This window comes from Martes martes (assembly GCF_963455335.1).
Source record: "Martes martes genome assembly, chromosome: 8".
Classification (NCBI taxonomy): domain Eukaryota; kingdom Metazoa; phylum Chordata; class Mammalia; order Carnivora; family Mustelidae; genus Martes; species Martes martes.
In genome coordinates this window covers 102635139-102649860 of record NC_137895.1, presented here as the reverse complement: position 1 = coordinate 102649860, position 14722 = coordinate 102635139, and the positions used below count along the sequence as shown (strand labels likewise).

General features: G+C 43.7%; 1 protein-coding gene across 1 annotated transcript in view; it reads left to right on the top strand.

Annotated features, from left to right (window-relative positions):
- GALNT8 (polypeptide N-acetylgalactosaminyltransferase 8) overlaps positions 1-9291 on the top strand; it is a gene marked incomplete at both ends in the record, with an annotated part of 117368 nt that extends 108077 nt beyond the window's left edge. The window contains 1 exon segment of the mRNA XM_080810288.1: positions 9136-9291. Within this exon segment, the coding sequence (XP_080666414.1) occupies positions 9136-9291 (156 nt within the window).
- Between the last annotated feature and the right edge of the window lie 5431 nt (positions 9292-14722).

Below are 14722 nucleotides of genomic sequence, written 5' to 3'. Positions count from 1 at the left end.
TCTTACGCTGGACTTGGAATTTTGTGCACTAGCTAACAATTGGTCATTTTCATGGGCCCTATCAACTGGTCAGTGTCCCCTATCTTCCCTGTACAGTAAAGAACGTGTAATAGGGGCGCCTGGGTGGCTCAGTGGTTTAAGCCGCTGCCTTCGGCTCAGGTCATGATCTCAGGGTCCTGGGATCGAGTCCCACGTCGGGCTCTCTGCTTGGCAGGGAGCCTGCTTCCCTCTCTCACTCTCTCTGCCTGCCTCTCTGCCTGCTTGTGATCTCTCTCTCTCTGTCAAATAAAATAAATAAAATCTTAAAAAAAAAAAAAAATTTAAAAAGAACGTGTAATAATTTGGCTAAAGCACAAAACATAAGTGTTAAACTTCACTGAACTGAAACAAGATAAAAATCATTAGGTTTGCCTAAAGTGCTGAATCTTTAGCTTTAATCAAATGTTTACTAGAATTCAGACAACTGAATGTGTATTGAATTGTGAAGGAAGAGAATAAATTTATAGATCATATGTGAAGTGCTAGAAATGTATTATGGATGACAATATCTAAAAGCTAGATATAAGGAAAGATTTTATAATATGTAAGCTCTCGAGGGTAGAAACCCCATACAAGACATAATCTTCTGCTCATATTATGTCAATGCACATTTCTAGAAATTATGTGTGCAGATGAGAACTGGAAGTATAGAGAAGAGTGAGTAGCAGGACTTCAAGAAAAAAAAAAGTATGCAGTCTCCAAGTCCTAGAATTTTAGGATAGAGATGAAACTGATGAATAACTGTTATACAGACCCAAGCAATGCATAGTGTTTTTTTCAGTAGTAAAAGATGATGTTTCTATAGATCAGTACATAGGTATTGAATTCCTACCATATACTGGACAGTGGGGATATAATGATAAAAAAAATGATTTCCTGCTTTAGTGAAGAGATTGTAAGTATGTGTGCATGCGTGTGTGTGTGTGTGTGCATGTGTTGATGGTGAGGGTGGACGCAGATACTAATCCAGTAAGCCCACATGTAAAACTGCAACTGTGACAAAGGTGACCAAGTACAGATATCCACATCCCCGTGCTCTAAGAGCTCAAAATAGGGAGATTTGACTTAATGACATTGTAGCTGATATTTGAATAATGAGCAGAATGGAAGTAGGCATAAGTTCTAGAAACAGCATTCCAGGCAGGGATAACAGCATTCCAGGCATGGATAATAGCATGTGCAAAAGTCCTGTGGTGGAAAAAAGAAGATGAGCATGAGAGACTGGGGTGGCAAGGGAAAGGGCAAGCAAGTAAGGCAGGGGATTAAGAGCTTCATCTTAGTGGAGGAGCAGTATGACACCAAGAGCATATTTAAAGCAAGTTCCAGTGGAGTGATGTGATCAGATTTGTACTTGAAAATATCAGTCTGGCCACAGTGTAATAGGCTGGATGGACTGAATGGATATAGGGGACTATTAAAAAACTTATGCAACATCCGGGAGGAAGATGGAGCTAGGCCAGTAGTGTTGGAGGTAGAAGGTGAATGAATTGGAGGGTCATGAAGGAGGTGAGAGCTTCAGGACATGGGGATGGATTAGAGACATTTATTAGAGAGAAAGAGGTGGAGGAGAGGAAGAGGATGACTTCTAAGATTAATAATATAAAAGTGTAGGGAATTCCATAGTCACTTCCTTTTGGTATCAAAATGAAATATGATTCAGGAGTGTGTAGGGGGTGAAAACAGTGAGCATATTTAAAAATCATTTGATTTTTATTCAAGTCATACATGTACATGGTTTAAAAAGCCAGATAATGCTATAAGCCTTCTGAGGACAACCAGCAGGACCTGAGTCCTCAGAGGTAATCACATTCAATAATTTTAACAGTTTGTTTCTGGTATTTACTTTTATTTTTCTCTGTAAATGCTTATATTGTTCTGTCTTGAATTTTTTTTTTTTTATTTAACAAATATTTGTAAACCTCCTGCTATGTGCCAATCACTGTTCCAGGCATGGATACATTAGTGAACAAATCACGGACACATGTAGTGAATAAAACACCCTGCTTTTGTAGGGCTCTTACTGCAGTGGAGAGAATAAGCAAATGTTTAAATAAAATACCAGTCTAACTATCTCATTATTTAGAGGTGGTGCTCTGCATAGAATGGTTATGAATAATATGGAGAAAAATAAGGATCCATGGGGGTGATGTTGGGAATGCCGAGGAAGGGAGTGTTAAATGCGAATGGAGGAAGGGAGGACCTTACAGAGAAGACAGCATCTGAGCAAAGACCTGAAGGATGGGAGGGAGAAGCCCTGAGGATGTATAGGAAAAGGATGATCATAGCAAAGGGAAAACAAATGCAAAGGCCCTGAGGTAGGAGGACATACATACCTGAGGAATAGAATGGCAAAGATGCCCTTTTTGCTGGAGGAAGGTGAATGAGGGGAGAACAATAGGGGTAAGATTAGAGAGGTAACATGGGCAACAGATTGTGTAGGGCCTTGTAGGCTACTCTCGGGACTTTGATTTTTTTTTTTTTTTTCTCACAGTGATAGAACATTTCCTCTTGCCTTTTGACACCATATGCCCACTTTCTCTGCCTCCAGCATAATTTTTTGGTTAAAGCAGTGTTTGGCATTTACATCATTATCACTCTCAAGTATTATTTTCTGCATTGCCAAGCAGTATGTGATGATAATGTTCATTTACTCTCTTGTAAGCATTTTGTTAATAGCATTTTCTTCACCTGCTTACTTTTCTGTGCATCTATTTATAATTCTCTCCAAACTCCCTAACAGAAGTGGAAAAACCTGTCCACTGACCATTTTCCATGTAACCAAACACATCCGGCTCTCCATCAGTTCCTTTTTTAACACTGGAGTCTTCCATTCCAGAACCTTCCATTCTCCCATTCCAACCTTGCCTGCTGTCTCTCTGCCCAGCACAGTTTTTGTCCTGGGAATTCATTTCCCTTCTCTCTTACCATTGGGTCTCCATCTTCCTGTAGTGCATACTTTCTTCTTTCTTGCCTTGTTTCTTTTTTGGGGGGGCAAATCCTCTTGTAGTGGTAGGCAGAGTTTTGAACATTTGCATGCCTTGAAATGCCTTTATTCAACTCGCAGACTTGGTTAATGATCATATGGATATAAGATTCCAGGATGGACATTATTTTTCTTCAGAATTTTGAAGACGTTGTTCCACTATTTCAACCTTTCAATCTTGCCATGAGAAGTCAGTGCTTTTCTGATGTCTTTTCATGTGACATTTTTTCCCTCTGGAGGTTGTTAACATCTCCCTTTTATCCCCAGTATTTTTTAGTGTCATGCTATGTACCTTCATATGCATGATTTCGACCTCTGGTTCCACAATAAAATAGAGGACCCATTACATTTGAATTTTAGATATGTTATGAGTTAATGTTGCAATATTTGAGGCATACTTTTGCTAAAAGGTTACTCACTGTTTATCTGGAATTCAAATTTAACTGAGTATCCATCTTTTTTGTTTGTTTTTGTTATATCTGACAAAACTGGAACTTGGGTTTTTCAATCTAGAAACTTGTGTCTTTCAGGTTAAGGAAATTTTCATGAATTATTTATTTTTCTCTAAATTAAGATATTAGTCTAGGCTTAAAAGGGTAAGCTATTTCAACAAGTCTTAGAATCAAAATTAACAGTCTCTGCCCCCACTCCTCGCCATCCCTGTGTTTTGCTTTCTCTTTCTTTTCAGCTCTTTATTCTAGATTTGCATCTCTAGACTATATTTCTCAATAATGTGCTTACATTCCTTCCCTCCTTCATGCCCCCAATTTTTTAAGTCTTGGAAAAACTCGCTTCCTATTATGGATGATAAGGACTTTTCTTTATTACACCATCTATGCTACTCTACACAATGTAGACACACACCTTCTCAACCTACTATGGGCATGATGTTTATCAGCTGAGTATGCTGTTTTACTTCATTATGACAGTAAATATTATTTCTTGTTGAGCCAAGTAGTGTACTATGGTATTTCCTTTCTTGTGATTTTTATTTTCCCCCAGAGCTACTAAATATCTACTTTTTTCTTGCTTAATTTTCTATATACCTGCCACTATTTGATGGATACTTGTCACTATTCTCCCAAAAGGAGAATGGGGCTTACCAAACTTCTCACCAGCAATACAGACATCCTCCTATCCTCATTGAATAATATAGCATTTTAGGTTGAAAATCATCTCCATTGTCTTCTAGCTTCTAGTGTTGCTTTTGGTAGAATCTGATGCTGTCCCAGTTCCTAAATTTCATCATGCTGTGCCTTGATGTAGGTGTATTTTTATCCCTTTCCATGGGTGTTTAGTGGATATTCTTGGTCTGGAAATGCCCATTTTTCAGTTCTTGAACAATTTCTCAAATTATTTCTTTGGTTATTTTCTTCTATTTTGGTTTTGTCTAGTCTCTTTTTCCAGAATTCCTATTAACTGACTTTGGATCTCCTGGCTGGTTCTTAAATTTCTTTATTCTAAGGAAAATCACTCCTGTGTGTCCTCTACTTTTATACTATACTCACAACACTAGTGGCCACAAAATGTGCGTGTGTGTGTGTGTGTGTGTGTGTGTGTGTGTGTGTGTTTGGAGGGGTGGTTTAAAACCAAGCAATTTCCAGATTCTGTGGTCACCAACTGAGTGTTCTGCAATTCAACTCAATTCTGACACTATCTACCTGGAGACAGATCAGATCCCACATGTAAAGTTTCAGTCCCACAAGACTGCCCTCTTCCCCACTTTACACATCAAAAGAAAGTCCAGGTTGTCACCTGTGCTTCTAAAGATGTGCTATAAATTGGAGAGTCCTATAATCCCCTCTTCTGGTTCAATTACCTTGATAGAGCAGCTGACAGAACTCAGGAAAACCCTTTACTTACTAGATTACTAGCTTATTATAAAAAAATGTAACTCAGGACAGTCAGATGGAAGAGATGCACAAGGCGAGGTTGGGGAAAGGGCACAGAACTTCATCGTCCTCTCTGAGGGTGCCATTTTCCCAGCACCTCTACATGTTCATCAATCTGCAGGTTCTCTGGACCATGTCCTTTTGGGGTTTTGTGGAGGCTTCTTTGCATAGGTTGTGATGGATTGGCGATTGATGACCCATTTAACCTCCAGCCATTCTCTCTCCCAGGGGGTCTGTGGGTGGTGTAGAGGGAGAGGGAAGTTGGATGGAAAGTTCCAACTCTCTAATCCTGGTTGGTTCCCTTGGCAACCAGCCCCCATCCTTAGGGGCTTCCCAAAAGTTGCTGTATTCATTTAAACTCAGGTGTGGTTCAAAGGGGCTTGTAAAGGACACCCCATTTCACCTTTATGGTTCTGAAGCTATTTCAGAAACTGAGGACAAAACCCAAATATAACAATATTCCCTTATTGCTCTAATCATTAAGGAAATTACATGGGATTTGGCAGTTGTAAGCCAGGAACCATTGACAAAGACCAAAATATATATTTCTTTCTTTTTTTTTTTCTTTTCAAAGATTTTACTTATTCATTTGAGAGAGAGAGAGAGAGAGAGCATAAGCATGGGGAAAGACAGAGGGAGAGGGAGAAGCAGACTCCCTGCTGAGCTAGGACTCCCCCCCACCCCCACAACATGGGGCTCCATCCCAGGACCTGGAAATCATGACCTGAGCTGAAGGAAGATGCTTAGTCATCTTAGCCATCCAGGCACCCCCAGAATATATATTTCTTATAAATCACAGTATCACACTTACTTTACTCTCTGTCTTTGTACTTTTTTCCTACTTTCTGAGAAATTTCCTCAACTGTATTTTCTAGACCTATTTAAGTTTTATTTCGGTTATGTTAAAAAGAAATTCAGGTCAGAGGTGGAGTCACTTGCCCTTGGAACAACCTCTCCAAGAGTGGAATGCTAAACCAATCAATCTGGAATTTTCTGGTCAGCACCAAGGAGGCAATTTGTTACCTGGGTCCTCTCCATCTCCCAAAGGAAGATAAGGTAATCTGCATGAAAAGACCCCCAGCCCTTCCCCCCAGGGAAGGGACCTTGCCTGAAACAATCCTCTCCTCCCCTCCCCTCCCTTCCCCTCTTCTCCCCTCCCCTTCTCTCCCCTCTCCTCTCCTCTCCTCTCCTCTCCTCTCCTCTCCTCTCCTCTTCTTCTCTTCTCTTCTTCTCTCCTCTCTTCTCTCTCTTCTCTTCTTCTCTCCTCTCTTCTCTCTCTTCTCTTTCTCCCTCCCTTCTTCCCTCCCTCTCTCCTTTCCTTCCTTTTTTTTTTTTCTGATAACGTTCTCACCCCACCTGTTCATTATAAGACCTTCGATTTTGTATTACTCAGAGCTCCCCTTTCCTGCTAGGTGGGATGGTGTCTGATTCATGAATCACTTAACAAATCCAATTAGATCTTTACATTTACTGTTTTGAATTTTTTTAAACAGCTATTATACTTTCAATTTCCTAGAATTATTTTCTTCTTGGATGGTTCCTCCTTTTTAGCAACCTGTTCTTGTTTTGCAGATAAAATATTTATCTGAGGATTTCCAAAATTTTTGAAAATTTTTTTCTCTTTTGATTCTGGCATTTTCTGTTTTCTCTGAATTTGTCTATTTCGGCCTGTTCAAATCTTCCCTCAGGTACTTGTAATTTGAGGATAACTTTATTTTCAAGAGTGAGGTGGTAAAGGGCTGTGGAGGCTCTGTGTCTGTGGGGCTTGTTGAGTGGAGAGCTCATGGCACAGTGATGTAGTGGAGACTAAGCCATTTTGTTGGGGACTTCTAGATGTCTAGAGGCATTTCCTCTTGGATTCCTTGGTTTCTCCAGGAAGAAGTTCTCCAGTTGCCTGCCTGATTTTCTGGGAACAAGGCAGGGGAGGTGGCAGACTTCACAATGAGCATGTAGACACTCATGCCACATGTACCTCCTCCTACTTTCAGTATATGCCTTCTGCCTTACTTGGTACCAGCTGACCCTGAATCCCAACCTTTCTGGTTTAGTTTCTTCTCAAACTTCTCTTTGATGAGTATCAGGTGGGTAAGTGGCTTCGTGGAACTGAGGAGGAGACCTAGATAGGTATGCCCAACTGCAACCAATTTTTAGACCTCCGTCTTGATTCTGTTTCTAAGGTATTGGGTGTTGCCAGGTCCAGAGCCTCCATGGGTTCCACGGGAGCAAATCTCCACATTTCCTTGACCCTCATCTTCAGACACCCCCGTTTCAAATCATGTCTCTCTCCTAAGTCCAGTATTCTTCCTCCAGGGTTTCCTGTCACTACACATTGGCTTTCACTTAGATTTGATCTCCTATCCTGACTTATTTGTCTTTGTAACTTTACCTCCCTGCCCCGTGAAAATTTTCCTCACAGTTATTTTAGTAGGGTTTCGGAAAGGGAAAAAAAAATCCCATGTTTTTAATCTGCCACTTCTAACTCAAGGTCAGATGCTTTCTCAATGATTTGTTTTAGATATATTATATATATTAAAGCATCTTATATATATCAAAGCATCTTATGTATAAGATTCTTATGTATAAGATGCTTAGTCATCTTAGCCAATCCCGGGAACCCCCATTTTATATATATTTCTTATAAATCACAGTATCACACTCACTTTGCTCTCTGTCTTTGTACTTTTTTCCTACTTTCTGAGAAATTTCCTCAACTTTATTTTCTAGACCTATTTAGGTTTTATTTCAGTTATGTTAAAAAGAAATTCAGGTCAGAGGTGGAGTCACTTGCCCTTGGGACAACCTCTCCACGAGTGGAATGTATATATATATATATAAACTTTATTTATTTATTTATTTATTTATTATTTTTACCACTTATTAGACTGTTTCTTTCACTTGATGACCATTCGAATTTCACAAAGAAACAAACTGTTGACAGAGGTTACCACACAGGTGCCCCTGCTGGAAAGCATGTGGGTGCTGGTTTTGTGAGTCTGATGCCATGAGGTCAGTGACACTTAGTCATGAGATGAGTTCCTGCCCCCAGAACATCAGGTTTTCAGTATCCTTTTGCATCATGTTTGAGCTTTACTAAAATTACAGTAACTCTGTGTTACGAACCTTTGGGCTTGTTCCCAAATAATTGAAATTGTAAATTTTAAATCTTTTCCTTCTGCAGAAGGCTACTGCATAGGCCCCATAATACCTACTGGCATGTTGGTAAGGCTTACCTTTTCCAAAACAGTTTCACCAGGTCCCTGCAGTAGCTCTAAAGCAGCTTGGGGCTGACTTGTCTGGTTGTAGTCTGTCCATGGTCACCCTTGTTTTATACATGCAGAGATAGACATTGCAAGAAGTTGTTAGTTTGTTGGTGTTTAGCCAAAGTCTGTCCTGCTCTTGACATGATCACAAAGATCACAGACACATGCACCTCACATTGGGAGTAGTCAGGGGTCTAGTTTTCTTTGTCCAGGGCCTGGTAGAGGCAGGCCTTGAACATAAGACAGTGGGCCCTGGATCTCACACGTTCCAATAGAAAACTACGTGCATGTGTGGTACAGGGCAGGCCACAAAGGCAGCAGGAAATCAGGGAAGAGAGTGATCAATCATGTTAGGATGGCCAAAGAAGCTCACGAAGATGGTGGGGCTGGGCTGGGAAGGTGGGACTGAAGAATGTGGGCAGGAGACACAAGAGCATCTCATGGGCCGGGCAAGGGAGGAGGGAAGCAGAGGCCAGAACTCTTTCATGGAGGGAGGGCTTTGCCTGGTATAAACTGAGGGTCCAAGATGGGCCTCTGGGACCAAGGTAGATGGTGAGGGCATTAGATAGAGAGAAGGGAGCCCAGCTAAATAGATTATATGAAGCTTCACTTTACAGGGCCTCTAAGTTGAGCATGTTGCTTGGACTCGATTCCATTCAAGGTAGAGAATTAGTGACACAGTATTTAAAGACAACTTTTGTAGGATTGGCTTCAGGGTGGTATGCTCAGCAGTGGCTGATGGGTGGGAGGGACCCTTGTTGGGTCTCTGGGGTAGAAGGTATGGTCTGAGTGAACCAGAGAGCCCAGAAGTAGGGGCCAGGTAAGGGACCACCACTGCTATGTCAGAGGTGCTGAAAAAAGACCAGAGAGCAGTTCCAGGTTTCTTGGTGTCATTGCACGGGCAGCGCACTCTCAGACAGCTGACTGCACTTCCTTTTGTTCTGATTCTCCTGGCAGGGAGAACGCTGGCACAGCAAGGAGACTTACACACACATTTCTGGTAGCAGCTGGACACAGAGGGCCTGGACCCCCAACTTCTCAGGAAGACGAGACCCCTCCTTGGATCATGCGGCCTGACAGCTCTCCAGTGGCCTCCCACAAGCAGTCACCAGACTAAAAAAAGCTGAGACCAGACCTGCCAACATTAAAGATGGGGCCCAGGATGTTGGGGTGAGGCTGCGGGGTGAAGTTGAAAGGTGGTGGTGCGCGCAAAAGAGACCAGGTATGGGGAGGTCAAGGTCAAGGGATGCCAGAAAGTGCATGGCTGTGCTACAGACCCACCCAGAAAAGGGTGGCCATGAAGACTAACCAATAAATATATGGCAAAGTCCCAGAGGCTGTGTGTTTTGCTGAGTGAAGAAATCAACAGCTAAGTTAAGCAGACAAGTCAGGTACTCATGACAAAAGCAGGTGGGTATCCAGGATGCCAGAGCACCTGGGCAGCTTCCTGGAGATGATCAGCATCCTGCAGATGATCAGAGAAGGTGCTCGAATACCTTCTGCACTGACCCCACTGTGGGCAGGGGGTGTTCTCCAAGAAGGCAACCTGTGCTCTAGGAGTTGTTAGCCTCTGACATGCCTGTGGGCAAATGTCATGGTCAGAGTTCTATTTCCCATGGTTTTCCCAGGACCCAGATGATGCTGTGTGCAGGGTCTCCCAGGAGCAGGAAAGACTTCTTCCTGGTGTGTGACCCACATTGCTCTTGTCATGGACAGTTCTTCGCTCCTGGCCTTTCTCAGAGGAAGGAGAACAAGATTACTTTGCAGAGGTGCCTCCTTTCTGCCCACTTACCTCTCTCCAGCTTCCTTCCAGGTGCTCTAGAACGGGAAATTCTACCTGGTTGTCACTCTTCCAAGTGATGAGGCTGATTTTTCCCCCTGACTTTGCTTTCCTAACTAAGTGTGTCTGGGATTACAGTTTGCTGTAATACCTGGACCCTCCCAGATATGTGCTGACTGTGGAGCTTCGTTCACACTGTGGAAGTTTCTAAGTCAGGGACCATATTCTTAGCCATGTGCCCACTGAATATCTAGCAGAGCACATGACACAGCATTGTCACTCATAAGATGTCTGCTGAATGAGTGAGTGAGGACATGAATGAATGAGGTGTTGACTCTTGTTAATGTATAACATTAAAACACTTAAATAAGAGTCATCAAGAACTCACACATTGTTTATTATAAGTGAAGAAATTGTCAAGCCGTCCTGCAGCGCGCACACACACACACACATGCAAACACATGCACACATGTACACGTATACATCCTTTTCCTTCCTAGGCATCTCTTCTTACTAGAGAAGCCCCATAACTCTGACATTTCTTATGGTCTATTTACCAATTTGTGTCTAACATTTGTTCCTTCAACCAGCAAGTGTTCCTTGAGTATCTATGTGCCAGGACAATGAATAAAATGAGCAAGAATCCATGTCCTTATGGAGGTTAGGTTCTGGTGCAGGGACACAGGCAATGAGTATGATAAATAATTAAAATACATTGTTTGCTAGATGAGTGTAAAGGCGATGGAGGAAAACAAAGAAAGGGGACTATGGAATACAGCGGAGGGTGGGGGTGGAGATCAGCTTAAAGTAGGGGAAACGGGGAAATCCTGGCCTAGAAAGTAATGTTAAGTAAAGAGTGGAGGAGGTCAAGGGGTGAACCATGAGGGTACATGGGGGAAATATTCTAGATAGAGGGGACGGCAAGTATAAAGACCCTGAGGTCAGAGCATCCCTGGCATGCTCTAGGAACATCAGGGAGGAGAGTGTGTCTTCCACTATGGCTGGAGGACAGTGAGCAAACAAAGAGGAGTAGGACGTGAAGCCTGAAATCGATGGGTGGCCAACTAGACAGGGCCTCTGAGGCTCCTGAAAAGACTTTGCTTATACTTTGAGTTGGAAGAAAGTCGTTCCTCCAGGGTTCTGAGTAGAGAAGTAATAAAATTTAACAGAGTTTACCGGTTAGGAGATTGTTGGTATAGTCTGGGGGAGACCTGGTAGCAGGTTGGACCACTGTCAGTAGTGGGGTGATGACAGAAGGAATTGGAGGGGGGGTGGGTGTGAGAGGAAGAGAGAATCATGGATGACTTTAGCGTTGGGGGTTTGAAGGTGTGTGGAAGAAAGGGAAGATGTGGAGGCTATACTATCCTTTTTGGCTGTGGCTGGAGGCCCAGTGGCCCCTTCCCAGAAACTGGCTGGTAGGATGACCCTCATCTACGGAAGCAGGCTGTACACCTGCCCCCACTTCAGCTCTTCTCCAGGAAGCCAGTGGGAGAGTTGCAGCTGTTGTCATTCCTGCCAGGCTTTCTTCCTGAACCCATGTCTGGGATGAGCTGTATCTGAGCTTCCGTGAGACATTCTCAGTCTCTCAGTCCCCCCACTCCACACGCCCACCCCCTGATCTTATTCACTACTTTCTGCACGTTTCTCACTCTCCCCACTCAAACAAGAGTAGAGCAGCCTACTTCTCAGCCAAACCACAGAATACCCATAGCAGACTGCCCTGGGACCAGGAGACTGCCTTGAAGTCTATGGCCACAGAGCAGTAAAGAGAGGTTGCCTGGAAAGTTCTCTTTCAACTCAGACCACTCCTTGGAAAGTTGGGGACATGACTGACACTGGTCCCAGCCGAGAAATGACAGGCAAGGTGCGGTCACATCCTGGTGGAAGTCAAACCTAAATAAGAAGCAAGAGATCAAAATTCCCCAAGGCAGAGATAACGGGGAAGGAAAAGTTGGGGTGCATAAGATAGACCAGCAGAACCCCAAATCAGTCTGAAAACAGAAGAAAAGTCATCAAGAGGCTGAGAAGACCACTATCATGGCTCCTAAGGAGGAGTCATGGAGGCCCTGCCCAGAGTAGATGGATGAAGGAGGATGGGCTCCCCTCATGTCATGAGCAGGAGGCCTAATCTCAGAGGCTACCCTCAGACTGTCCCTGTTCTCTGCCATCTGACTGTCTGTGGAACACTCCATTCTAGGGTGACCATTGTCTTTGTTTTAGGTGAGTTACTAGGCTACTTTTGGGTGCCTTTGGCCACTCTCAGAAGGATTTTGTTTGAGCTCAGAATGGCTAGCTATAGATGAGGGACCTCGGTGGGCCACAGAAGGAATGGGGTTGGATGGATCTCTGCTCATCTGCTCAAGTGCATGACGGTTACAAGATAGTAGAGTGGAAAGAGTTTTGGACTGAGACTCCGGGGCCCTGGGGCCAGTCCTGGCCCTGCCACTAAACTCAATATGCGATGTACATTTAAGACCTTTCACCTTTTTATCCCCGCGTGCTCCATTTCATCTGAAAAATGGAGAACTGGACCAAATAATCTCCAATATCTCATTCCAATTTGTAATTCTGAAATCTTTAACTCCATCATGTGCATGATTCTGATTCCATTTACAATGTGTGGAGGTTTTTCCCATATCATCAAGCAATTCTTCGACATCAGTGGGGTATCCTACAATTCAACTCATTCTGACACTGTCTACCTGGGAGGTGGCCTCATGTCCCTCAAGCTGAGGGCTCAGTCCCACATGACTGCTGCCTCTACCTCACTTGAGACCCCAGTCACAAGTCCAGGTAGTGCTTCTGACTGACCAGTTCCCACAATCCCTGCCTTGGGTTCCAGTAATTTGCTAGAGCATCTTAGGGAAGTTAGAGAAACATTTTACTTACCAACTCATTGGATTATTATGAAGGGATATAACTCAGGAACAGCCAGATGAAGAGCTGTATTGGGCAAGATATGGGGTGAGGGGCATGGAGCTTCCATGCTTGCTATGGGTGGGCCACTCTGTCCAATCTCATGTGTTCGCCAACCCAGAAGCTGACTGTACCCTGTCCTTTGGGGGGTTTAGGGAGGCTTTATTCCACAGGCATAATTCATTAAATCATTGGCCACTGGCAGTTGATTGAACCTCAAGCTCCTCCCTTCTCCCCATAGGTTAGAGGGGAGGGACTAGAAGTTCCAACTTTCTAATAACATGGTTGGTTCTCCTGGCTGATAACCTCTCTCCTTAGGTGAGGTCCAGAAGTTGCCTCATTAACATAACAGGAGACACCTTGATGCATGAGAAACAGGACGAAGATCACATATATATTTCTTATTGGAAATCACCATATGACAATGTGGACAATTGAAGGCAAACTAATTTCCAGGTACATGATGAAAAATGAAAGCCTTCTCCCCTTGCTTAGGGAGATTCATGTTGATTCAATTCTTATTAAGCATCTATACTCAGTGGCAGTCAGTTATAATAGCCAGGTGACTTTGACTCTTAGTAAAATTATTCTGGTATCTGCAAGAATGGCAGGCTTATGGATCACCTATGGCATAGGGTGTTGTGAGGACAGAGTGAATTAAGATTTAAGCAGTGCCTAGAACTGTGCTTGGCCCACAGGATGCATGTCAAAGTGTTCACCATCATCATTATTATCATTCCTACTATGGGGTGGGTCACACAGACATTCTTCTCCTGCTAAAGAAGAATGGAACTTGTCAATCTCATTTTCATAGAGCTCCAAACTCAAGCCAGCAAGCCTGATGGAACTCTTGGCCAGGAATCTGGTTCTTTGGGCTACATGGGAGGATCCTCCATCTCTCACCTCAGTCTCAGAACACCCAGCCAGCCTGGTGGCTGCAACAGAGTCAGTGAGATCAGGATAAGGTGTGTCAGGTGGCCGTTCTGAGAGCACAATGAGTGATGTTCGTGAAAGTGCTTTGTGACCATCAGTCTCCCTCCAAACATAGGAGGTTATGAGCAATCCTGTGTCTTCCTCCTGGATGAACAATAGCCTATGAGCTCAACTCAGTCATAGAGCATCTCAGAGATGGAGATCAGCTGGCTGACCTGCACCCCACCACCCCCAGAAAGCCCCAGAGAAGTGAAAGGGGTTTGTCAATGGTGTGGCAGTGGTTGGTAGAACTTCCTACGTAAGAGGTCAGAGCTCCTGGCACTCCAGCTTCTGGAATGTTGCTGACCCTGAGGCCTATAAGCCAGAGATCAAGAGTGCTTGTCCCTGAAGCCACAGTCTTCCATACTGGAGGTGATTAAAAACAAAACAAAATAACTTCCTCCAAAAACTGTATTTAAGTAGAGTTGACATACCTGATAATCTGGCCCACACTCATCAGCTGTGAATCTCCTGCAGGCGACTTCCCCAGTTAAGATTCACAGCCGATTTCCATTTCTGACAACTCCACTAGAGGGAGCCACCACCACTTGTATTTCTCCCACAGGCTGAATAGGGGGAGTGGGGGGTTAAAGACACCCAGAGCCGTTCTTGGGTACTCACGGCACCTCCTGGTTGGAAGAGTTCATGAGGCAATAATTATGTCATTCCACAGGGTCCCTGCTCGATTAACCAAACCTGCTGTGTGAATCCGTGTAGGGCTGAGAGTCTGCATTACCTTTCCTTGGGGGCTTCCTGGCTCTCCTCCTAGCAGTCCTGAGGAGCTGGTAGTCCAGTGAAATGGATGATGACCTGCCCCCCACCCCTCATGCTTGAGCAAGAGGAGGCGCTATGTGCAATGGTTGGAACCAGGGCTTCAAAG